General features: G+C 49.4%; 1 protein-coding gene across 1 annotated transcript in view; it reads left to right on the plus strand.

Moving 5' to 3' along the window:
* The window catches only part of KCNH8 (potassium voltage-gated channel subfamily H member 8), a 465,900-nt gene continuing 460,792 nt past the window's right edge, over positions 6,944-12,051 (plus strand). The window contains exon 1 of the mRNA XM_018053223.1: positions 6,944-7,145. Coding sequence (XP_017908712.1) covers positions 7,070-7,145 — 76 coding nt within the window. The 5' untranslated portion in view covers positions 6,944-7,069. The remainder of the gene's footprint in view (positions 7,146-12,051) is intronic.

Raw genomic sequence — 12,051 nt, forward strand, 5'->3', positions numbered from 1 at the left:
TTGAAGTGTGGTGTTGGAGAAGACTCTTGAGAGTCCCTTGGACTGCAAAGAGATCTAACCAGTCCATCTGAAGGAGATCAGCCCTGGGATTTCTTTGGAAGGAATGATGCTAAAGCTGAAACTCCAGTACTTTGGCCACCTCATGCGAAGAGTTGACACACTGGAAAAGACTCCAATGCTGGGAAGGATTGGGGGCAGGAGGAGAAGGGGACGACCGAGGATGAGATGGCTGGATGGCATCACGGACTCGATGGATGTGAGTTTGAGTGAACTCTGGGAGTTGGTGATGGACAGGGAGGCCTGGCGTGCTGCGATTCATGGGGTCGCAAAGAGTGGGATATGACTGAGCGACTGAACTGAACCGAACTGAATGGGACCAGATGCCATGAGCTTAGGTCTCTGAACAATGAGTTTTGAGCCAACTTTTTCACTCTCGTCTTTCAAGTTCATCAAGAGACTTTTTAGTTCCTCTTCACTTCCTGCCATCAGGGTGGTGTCATCTGCATATCTGAGGTTATTGATATTTCTCCTGGCAATCTTGATTCCAGCTTGTGTTTCTTCCAGTCCAGCATTTCTCATGAAGTACTCTGCATAGAAGTTAAATAAGCAGGGTGACAATATACAGCCTTGATGTACTCCTTCCCCTATTTGGAACCAGTCTGTTGTTCCATGTCCAGTTCTATCTGTTGCTTCCTGATCTGCATACATTTTTCTCAGGAGGCAAGTCAGGTGGTTTGGTATTCCCATCTCTTTCAGAATTTTCCACATTTTGTTTTGATCCAGACAGTCACAGGCTTTGGTATAGTCAGTAAAGCAGAGACAGGCGTTTTTCTGGAACTCTCTTGCTTTTTGGATGATCCAATGGATGTTGGCAATTTGATCTCTGGATCCTCTGCCTTTTTTAAAACCAGCTTGAACATCTGGAAGTTCACTGTTCACGTATTGCTGAAGCCTGGCTTGGAGAATTTTGAGCATTACTTTACTAGCGTGTGAGATGAGCACAATTGTGTGGTAGTTTGAACATTTTTTGGCATTGCCTTTCTTGGGGATTGGAATGAAAACTGACCTTTTCCAGTCCTGTGGCCACTGCTGAGTTTTCCAAATTTGCTGGCATATTGAGTTCAGCACTTTCACAGCATCATCTTTCAGGATTTGACATAGCTCCACTGGAATTCCATCACCTCCGCTAGCTTTGTTCACAGTGATGCTTTCTAAGGCCCACTTGACTTCGCATTCCAGGATGTCTGGCTCTAAGTGAGTGATCACACCATTGTGGTTATCTGGGTCATGAAGATCTTTTCTGTACAGTTCTTCTATGTATTCTTACCACCTCTTCTTAATATCTTCTGCTTCTGTTTCCCAAGGCTGACTAATCCCTAAAGATAATGATAACTTAACTATGAGTGTGCTTTTTATAGGAAAACCAACCGATCTCAGGTTTATATCACCAACCACCTCCTTATCTAAGTCTCATGCTCTAAGCTAATATTTCCCCTGATCTCAATCATCTGGGGGGCAGGTACTGTGTAACTTAAAGGCAAAGCAAAAGCCCCTCAGAATTTCCTAAACTAGCCAGTCCTAAATTGCTCAGCCTGTCCTGCCTTGTCTTCCTCAAAGAGACTCCAGGAGCGGCTGTGGCCTGAGCCTGCTCTCCACGTCTGACTGCGCGAGCCGCTGCTCCTCCTGTGACCCGTCAGTCACCTCACAGGTCCTGTGCCGCGGCACTGACCTCTGCCTGTTGTCTCTCAGTCTAGAGCATGTTAACTAGAGAATAGCTTCTGCTCACTGCAGCTAAAGAAAACCCTCGCAGCAAGGAAGACCCAGCACAGCCAAAACCACAATAGGTAAATAAGTAAAAGTTTTTTTTTTTTTTTTAAAAAAAAACAACACTGATTTTCCTTCTGAGCTCTGGAACCATTCATATTTAGAAGGAAAAGCTCAGAAGCCATCTGTTGTGACAGGTTATTGTATATGAATGTGTTCTTAGTTATTTGCTCCTTCAGGGGAGGTTCCCAACCCAGGGATCGAACTGAGGTCTCCCACATTGCTGGCAGATTCTTCACCAGCTAAGCCACAAGGGAAGCCTGTTCTTAGTTAATAAGACCACACATTATAACAGTCAGTCACCAATGTTTATTGTCAGCAAAGGACTGAATTAGGTGTGCTAGAATACCAAAAATGGGGCTTCCCAGGTGGTTCTGCAGTAAAGCATCCGCCTGCAACGCCAGAGACTCAGGAGGCTTGGGTTGAAGCTCTGGGTTGCGAAGATCTCCTGGAGGAGGAAATGGCAAACCACCCCCGTATTCTTGCCTGGAGAAGCCCATGGACAGAGGAGCCTGGAGGCTGACAGTTCATGGGGTGGCAAAGATTCGGACACGACTCAGCAACAGCACACCGACACAGAGACACAGAATACCAAGAAAGGAGAAATGCTCGATCGATGACACTAATAATCCTTTACAACATATGCCACTTGTTGTGGGTTTCAAAGATTTGCACAAATATTTTTCACTACCCAGTGAAGTAGATAGGGAAAGCATTATCCTCACTTTACAGGTGAGGAAACGGAAATGCATAAAGAGTAAGTGCGCTGCCCAAGGTCGCAGGAAAATCACAAAGGGCAGCGTTAGAGCCGCATCCAGCACAGGCACCTCTGGGAGATGCTCTTTCATGCCAGCCTCTCAATTCAAGCACTCACTTCTCTTGAGGGCTGAAACTCTTGTTGCCAGAAAGCTGTAAGAATATTTTCAAAGCCTACAGTCAAACACGTGAACATACAAGAAGCCTTTGTTTGTATCATGGCACTGGCTGAGTGCTACAGTCTAGGAAATGGACCTGAAGACCTAAAATCATCAGACAGGTGCGGGGGTTTCTAAAGCCCCTTGCAGTCTCATCCAGACCGAAAAGACAGCATGGAGCACAGGGGAGATGCTGGGTCCAAACCTCAGGAGCTCCCAGAATGAAACCTGAAACTCGCCCCAAGACAGGCGTAGGCAGAGACCAAAGGCAGCGCAGATCCCTCCACTGGGTGGATGAGAGGCGTAATAAGCGAGAGCAGGTACACACGAGGCTCCTTTAGAGTGGCTGCAAGACAGCAGACCCTCAAGGTCGCCCACCAGAACCTGGAGCATTTATACAGAGGCCCTAATGGGGCTCGGACTTCCCTGGTGGCTCAGACGGTAAAGCATCTGCCTGCAGTGTGGGAGACCTGGGTTCAATCCCTGGGTCGGGGAGATCCCCTGGAGAACGAAACGGCAACCCACTCTAGTATTCTTGCCTGGAAAATCCCAAGGACAGAGGAGCCTGGTGGGCTACAGTCCATGGGGCTGCAAAGAGTCAGATATGACTGAGCAACTTCACTCACTCACTCACACTCAATGGGGTTCAGTCCCAGTGGTTTCAATACCAGGTTCCTCTCTCAAGCCTCTGTCTTTGCAAACAGCTCTAGCCGTGTGCTGGAGGGAAGGGCGGACTGAGATTGCCCAGGTCTAGAGTGCAGGTGAAGCAGGGCTCAAGCCCTCTCCTTGACTTCTCCGCAGCAGGAAAGAATTAACATTAAAGGAAACAGCGGCACTTACAATTTGGCTTTCCTTCTCAAGTGATTTTCCTGTAAGTTTTTCACTTGCGTCTTACATTTTCCCTACAAAATTCATCGACTGGAGCCCAGATCTTGGCTCCAGGGATCACCGTGCTCCAGGGATGCCTGGAGAGATTCATGTGAAGGAGAACTCAGGCCCCCAAGCCCCAGTCCTGGTTCAGTCCCCAGCTGACAGTCAGCACTGGATTCCATCCAAGTCAGGGAGACATATCAGAAGATACTCAGAAACGCGCTGTCCCAATGAGCCTTGCCCAAATGGCAGCTCTAGGAGCAAAACAAAATATTATTATTGTGGGTTTTAGGGTGATTTGTGACATGGAAAATCAGTGAAATTTGTTTGGGTTGGTTTGACCCAGAGAGGCCTTCTATAGAACATAACACAGAGTACCCTAGTCTGAGTTGAGGGATCTTGTGTCTTCTCTCACATATGAGTCAAAGAAATGATCTCTTCTGTGAACATGAGTCTCTTCATGTGGGCCTTGAGTTTAGTGGGTTGTGTGGTCAGCCTGTGTTCTCGTGGTGTGGTCTTACTCAGGTCACAGGGAAATGTCACGGTTTCCACAGGATGGAAAGGTGTTCAATGAGATGAGCTGGGTTCCTTTCTGTCAACCAGTCTTGAAGATCCCTTGGAGGAGGGCACGGCAACCCACTCCAGTACTGCCTGGAGAATCCCACAGACAGAAGAGTCTGAGATGCTACGGTCCATAGTGTGGCAAAGGGGCGGACAGGACTGAAGTGACTCGGCACACACAGGACAGTGGGAGCATTTCCTTTAAGGAAAGGAAGGGAGATTTATGACAGATGGTGCTGGAATTCCACGTTTCCAATGTGTTTCCTTCATTCTTGAGCCTCTTTGATTTCAAGGTGCCAAAGTATGTCTAAGGGAACTGGGATATGCTTCAACTCTCAACAAGGTCATGTTTTAAAGTCACAGTTTGGCTTCATCCACCTCACAAGCACTTAGGATTAGGTCCGTGACTAGGCCAAAGCTTAGAGATGGCCTGGACCCAATGACTTGAGTGCTGATGCCCTCCTAAGAAAGATTTCATCTTGGTAGGGAAAAACATGGGGCTTTCCAGGTGGTAAAGAACAGGCCGGTCAACGCAGATGACATGAGAGGAGGGTTCCGACCCTGGGCTGGGAAGAGGCCCTGGAGGAGGGCATGGCAGCCCACTCCAGTGTCCTTGCCTGGAGAATCCCATGGGCAGAGGAGCCTGGTGGGCTACAGTTCACAGTGTCTCAAAGAATCAGACAGGACTGAAGGAACTTAGCAGGCACGCAGGGGAAATATCTAAGAGGCGGTGAGATTCACTTGCTACAGACCAGTAGGACCCCGATCTTGCATAAGCATTTCGGGCATTTTGGACGGGAGTCTTGTCAGGTCTCAGAGCAGGTGCTGCAGGAAGGGCTAAAGCAGCCAGCGACACGCCGGTTCCATTCGCCATAAAACCGGCGCTTTCTCGGGGTGCGGGGGGTGGGGCGCCCTTCCGAAGTCCTTCGTGTTGCTTGTTTCTTGCAAGAGATTTCATGCATTCGGCAATACAGATAAAGCCCAAGACACAACAGCTTTTACACACACACGGCCCCAAAGTACAAATTTTCTGAAGCCGAGTCGTGGTTTACACTTCATGTATTTTATATTTCACTTCAGCCTCAGGGCGCCTCAGAGGAGGAGTTCCCCGGCTTGCGCCCTGACGGCAGCAGGCTGGTTTTTCTAGAATCCCCTGCACCGCCCAGGCAGCAGGGCGCCCCTCGTCTGTGCGTCTCCGCTCTGCCCAAGAGGGGACCCCCAGCCACTGGCAGGTGGCGGGCGCGCCGCTGGAGGACTCCGCCCGGGCAGTCGGTGTCCGGCGAGCTCAGCTGGCTCGGGCCGGGCGGGCCGGGCACGGGGGCGCGGACCCTGCGCCCCCCGCCCGCCGCTGTCGCCCTGGCTACCCACTCAACCAGTCCCCCCAAGCCCACCCCGTGCCAGGCGCGCCGCCGCCGCTCCCGCAGCTCGCGGAGGCCGGATCTCCTCGAATTTCAACACAAAGGGAATCCTCGGCCGCAGGAAGTGCATCACCAGGAAGGGGGGTCGGGGCGGGGAGAGGGCGGCGTGCCTCCGCCCCGACAGCCCGCCCCCCCGGGGGCCTGGACGAGCCGTGACGACAGCCTCGGGGTCCCCCCGACGCCCCCGCAACCGGAGACCCCGGAGGCCCGGGGCGCGCTCTCGCCCGGCGGCGCGGACCCGGCGCCCCCGCCTCTCCGCTCGCGGGCGCCCGCACCTGGGCTGCCCTGGTGCCCCAGCCCCGGCGCCCTCCCCGACTCGCCTCCCGCACACGCTTCCCTTGCGGACTTTCCCCGGATGCCGCGCTGCGGGGTGCCCCGCTCGCGGCGGCGCCGCGCCCCCGGCCGGGGCCAGGCTTCCCCGGGGCCGGACGCAGGGCGGGAGGGCGTCCCCGGGCCGGCGGGGCGGCGGGGCCCGGAGGCCCGCTTTCGTCTCCCGGACGCCGGCCGGGGGCGCGGCCGGGCCTGCTGCCCGGGGCCGCGCGCCTGCGAGCGGGAAGGCGGGCGAGGCCCCGGCGCGGCTGGCCTTCCGTGCTCTCACTCGGCAGCCTCCCGCGTGTTTACTTCCGTGGCGGTTTTCAAATCAATAGCAACAGCAAACTTTTCTAGCAAGGTTTTGTTCCCCTTTCCCCGCAGAGCGGGACCCCGTTCACCGTCCAAATAAAAAGCTATTTTATCATTTCGTTCTCCTCGCTTAGCATGGCCTGCGGGGACCGGTGGCCATCCGGGGGCGAGGGGCTGAAGGCTCCGATTCGGGGCCGGGGATGGGAAGGTGCGGAGACCCCGGCGGCGCCCGAGTCCCGGGTGAGAGACCCGCGGGCCTGGGGAGGGGGCCGCCCCCGGGGGCGCGGGCGCCGGGCTCGGCGGGGGCGCCGGGAGGGGCCGGCCCCGGGGCGCGGGCGGCCGGGTACCTGCCCGACCTGTCTCCTCCCCTTCGCCGACACCACACCCACGGGACTCCGGGCTCCCCGGGAGAGGGCCGGCGCGGAACAAAGGGGTCTTTGTTCGCCGGCTCCCGGGGCCGGGAGCGGCGCTCGCTCGCGCCTCCCCGCGCCCCGAGCCTCGCGCAGCCCCGAGCGCCGCCCTCGCGACCCCCGCGCCGGCGGTCAGGGCGCGGCGCCCGGCGCGGAGGGGGCGCGCGGCGGGGGGACGGGGGGCTCCCGCGGCCGCGGGGGGTGGAGCGCGGGCCAGGCGGCCTCGCCGGGCGGGCCGGGCGCTGCGGGCCGGGCCGGGCGGGCGCCCCGGGGCTGCCCCCGCCGGAGCCGCGCCCCCGCCCTCGCGTCCTCCCGCCGCTCGCGGCGGCCCCTCGCCGGCGCCGGCCCCTCCCGGCCGGCCCTGCGCTCCCCGCTCCGCTTCTTGGCACTTTCCTCCCGAGCCATCCTCCTGCACAAACTTTGATGGAGAATCTCACACCGCGCTGGAAAGATGCCGGTTATGAAAGGATTGCTGGCGCCCCAGAACACCTTCCTGGACACCATCGCCACCCGCTTTGACGGAACACGTAAGTCTCGCGCTTGGATGAGTTGCATATATATATATTTTTTTTTTTTTAAACGATCTTTTCTCATGTAAATTGCTTTCGTTCCCACTGTCCATTTTGCACCAGGGGAGTGTGTTTCCTTCGCTTCCTGCCGAGGTGTCTTTTGTGGGGAGGATTTTTTTTTTTTTTTCAGTGTAGTGTCAACACTTCAATGTATTAGGTCCCCTTGATTCTTGGGTTTGTAAAGGCTAGAAAAGAATCTGAAGAAAGACCTACATCTGTGTTCACTGTGGGTCCCGTAATGCCTCTTTAAAGAATCGGTTTTTATTAGTTTTATGAGGTGAAGATGAAAATTGTCCATATTGGTGAATTACCAATCTACCTAGAGTTTCAAGGCTCCGTGGACAGAGGAGCCTGGCGGGCTACAGCCCATGGGCTCGCAAAGAGTAGGATAGACTCAGCGCAACTAACAACAAATTCTAGGGAGAGTTTGGAGTGTTCTTCAGTGGAGCTTCATTCTGAAACGCCTTTTGGATAGGCATGATCCCATCTGACTTAAAGAAATGCAACTAGAATCAAGATCGCCAAGTGTAAGCTTCCTGTAGAATTCTAAGCGTTGTGAGTTGGTCAGAATATCGAGTCCTGCTTCTCAGGTAGAATAAGATACCTTTCGATCTGGAATTACCCTAGCACTCCAGAAGAGACTGTTGTGGAAAGAGATGCTGGGCATGCTAAAGGCTGATCTATCATAAGAGAAAGTTTCAGCATATACATATGTATTTTGAGGGCGAAAATCACTGGACGTTTAGCCTGTTTAAGCTTCAGTTTAAAAGCAAAGATATGCCCTGTGGATTCTAGGAGACGTGATCACATCTGCGAATGGTTCTCTTTCAGTACCACGGTCAGGTCCCCGTTACTTCCGGGCTTCTCAAGCCCTCCTTCTCCAGGGGCTGTTGGTTTTCCTTGCAATGAGCAGTCTGTGCTTCGCCCGCAGCAAAAGCTATCACTTGGTTTCACTATGAATGCTCACACCGTCCTCCTAGCTTGTGTTGCTTCTGCGTGTTGTCTTTCCTTTTCTGCCTATACACAAAACTCGTAGAAACTCATCAGCTCCAAAGGCTTGTAGTGATTTTGATATCACTTTTTAGGATGATGGCATATTTCTCGGAGTTGCTGGGGGAGCACACATGTAACAATTTTAACTCCAGGAGTCTGGATACAAGGTCTTACTACGGTGGGAAGTAAATCCTGTACTTAGGTGCTTCAGGGATAGTTAGGAAAGTTTATGAGAGGGAGAAATGAAATATTTACTGGATTTTTTTCAGTTTTTATTTTTGACATCCAGCCTACTGGGGGTGGTTGTTGTGAACATTCTTTCCGGTGGTTTTATCTTTATCTTTACCTTTTCCCTCCCCTGTTATGTTCTAGATGTATGAGTGAAGAGCAATGCTATTGTCTTAGTCAAATGATAAGACGAGAAAATACCATCATTAGGCTTTCAAACCCTTGCCAATGCCATCATGCCCACCGCCCAACCTCTACACAACGTCACCACTTCTGTCTTCATGCATGATTGCAGTCACTACTATTTATTACATTAGGAACTGATTAGTTTCTAGTGGATGTTATTCTCGAAGTTGAAAATTTAAACCCCAAAGACTTTTGATATTGATTACAAATACATCTATTGAAAATGAACTAATTGGTAAACGGTGGTTGCTTATTTCATTGTCATTTAAAGTTGAATGGAATGCGGTGTGTTCTCAGCATAGCGCTGGGAATTTCAGCAGGGCTATATTTAGGTGTCAGTCGCTAATGAGAGGAGGCTTCGGATCATCTGTAAGAACACCTTTGCCTCTTTCACTATAACATTTGATGAACAGGGGGCATGTAAGAGAAAGAATGGTGTGCTACTGAATAGCTCTGTTTCTCTTTTGACTGCACAGTCAGGTGAATGAAATAGAAGGTTAGAAGTTTTAAAGCTTGTTTGGGAAGACCATCGTCACATCACATCACCAGCATTTAGAATAATAGCAGAACTGGAACTGTAGGAGGAGAGCATGCTTGTCCTGTGCTCCAAGGGCCTGTGGAATTCCTGGAGGGGACCACTTTGTATCAAATCAGTCTGAAAATCAGCGGAGCACAGCATATAATGATACCCCCCATCCCAACAAACCCCACTCGAGGAATGAGGAATCTATCTTCTCATTTGCACTTCCTTAGAATTGCAAGAAGACCTGAATAATCTGAAACTTAAAAAAATACGTTCAGCAAAATTTAGCCACACATTTTGCTGTATCTAGCATCATGGCAAACCATTTTGCCAGCTAAATATTTAGTTTATCTTTTTCTATTTTTTATGTATTGACACAATTTTATTAAGTATAATTACTGTCCCTGAAACTCTTTTCCTATGATCATCCTTCTCTCTCTTGACTTTTTTAGAGCAGTCGTTTATTTCCTTGGGAAAGATAAAACTACTTGCAAGTTTTAAATTTGCAAAATTACCACTTGTCCAAATATAAATTATAGTGGAGAAAGAGTAATGCGACTGTACTCAAAACATGGTGTGTTTACTTGGTACATTTCTGTCTTATTTGTTGGGTATATTTTATAGTCATGTTAATTTCTTACTCTGTTTTATTTTGGGCAATATCATTGAAAAAATAAGAGACCAAACAATAACCCTAGCAGCCCCCTTAATTAACCACCATGCAGTATTATTATTATCTTTATTGACTTAATACTGTAGTGGAAAATAATAAATCTTGAAACATCATCTAAAATTTCTCCCAGGAAAAATTAAATATATGACAATAAAAGCCTATAACATAATCTATAATTTATCACTTGCTGTATTATCACAGAACAGCATCAAAGCAGCTGACAATGCTTTTTATCACCTCGTGATGCTTTCCCTGGGTTTCCCTGGCGGCTCAGTCAATAAAGAATCCACCTGCAATGCAAGGGACTGACTGCAATGCAGGAGACCTGAGTTTGATCCCTGGATCCAGAAGATCCTGGATCCAGAAGATCCCCTGGAGATAGAAATGGCAACCCACTCCAGTACTCTTGCCTGGAAAATTCCAAGGACAGTGGAGCCTTGTGGGCTACACTCCAGGGGTCACAAAGTGTCGGACAAGACTGAGCGACTAAACCACCACCAGAGACACTTTATTGTTTGGCATGATAGGATATTTTTTCTTTTTAATATTTAAGAAGTGACCTCTTTGTCAGGATTGAAAGACAGTAGTGGGCCGTTAACTGAAAGTTTTTCCTCATATACAGTATAATTTTTAACAACTACTGGAAAATACAAATCATTTCATATAAAACTTCCCTAGCATATATTTACTCTTGAAATATGTTCTCCTGGTAAATTGAACGTAAATGAGACTTAGAAAAACCTAGAACTTTGCAAGTATTGAATATGTGTGCCCCATTTAGCTTAAAGCTCAACATTCAGAAAACAAAGATCATGGCATCTGGTCCTATCACTTCATGGGAAATAGATGGGGAAACAGTGGAAACAGGGTCAGACTTTATTTTTGGGGGCTCCAGAATCACGGCAGATGGTGACTGCAGCCATGAAATTAAAAGACAGTTACTCCTTGGAAGAAAAGTTATGACCAACCTAGATAGCATATTCAAAAGCAGAGACATTACTTTGCCAATGAAGGTCTGTCTAGTCAAGGTTATGGTTTTTCCAATGGTCATGCATGGATGTGAGAGTTGGACTATAAAGAAAGCTGAGTGCTGAAGAATCAATGCTTTTGAACTATGGTGTTGGAGAAGACTCTTGAGAGTCCCTTGGACTGCAAGGAGATCCAACCAGTCCATTCTGAAGGATATTAGTCCTGGGTGTTCTTTGGAAGGAATGATGCTAAAGCTGAAACTCCAGTACTTTGGCCACCTCATGTGAAGAGCTGACTCATTGGGAGACTCTGATGCTGGGAGGGATTGGGGGCAGGAGGAGAAGGGGATGACCGAGGATGAGATGGCTGGATGGCATCGCTGATTCTATGGAAGTGAGTCTGGGTGAACTCCGGGAGTTGGTGATGGACAGGGAGGCCTGGCGTGCTGCAATTCATGGGGTTGCAAAGAGTCCGACAGGACTGAGTGACTGAACTGAACTGAACCGAACCCCATTTAGGGGTAAAAGTAACTCCAATGAATTTCTTTGACTCAGCATATAGCCATACTTCTCACTTAAAACAGTTGAACACACACACACACACACACACACACACACAATCTTAACATTATGACTGCATAATGTTTTATTTTTACACCATTAATGTGCATAAAAATTACTTTCAGAGTAGACAATTGTTTTAAATACATGAATATTAACCTGGACAAAGGGAAGGTATAATAACAGAGCACATAACTGCATATTTTAAAAAGAGTTTTTCAGTGTGACGAATGTTTGCCACAGGGTACCATCTGAGAAAAACACTTTTTTTTTTTTTAAGTATATAAAACTTTCAAAGAAAAGTGTCCATTTCCAAACAAAGTGGTGCATTAGCCTACATTTTCCAGTCACATCAAAATTTGGCCAGAACATTTTTTTTCCCTTTGGGGTTAGTGAAACAAGGCCGAAGCTCTAAAGGAAGTTTGTAGCCCATTGGACTCCGTCAAGGAGATTCCAGTCAAAGTATTCAGAAATAATGGTGGTTTAGACACTCATTCGTATTTGCATATATTTTATGTATTCCTGCTCAAAGTGGTCCAACAATATTTGTTAAATTGGAATGCTTCCTGTTCAAAGGCAGTTCTTAATGGCTTTTCGTCTTTATAGTTTCTTCAAAGTATGTAGATCTCATAATACCAGGACAGAGAGAAGGTAAGGTAGCGAGTGCTGCGTGAAGGGAGCACAGTGAAAAAGGGGGCACCCGGGACTTCCTGAGTCTTTTCTGGGCTATAG

The sequence above is a fragment of the Capra hircus genome, chromosome 1, assembly GCF_001704415.2.
Source record: "Capra hircus breed San Clemente chromosome 1, ASM170441v1, whole genome shotgun sequence".
Classification (NCBI taxonomy): Eukaryota; Metazoa; Chordata; class Mammalia; order Artiodactyla; family Bovidae; genus Capra; species Capra hircus.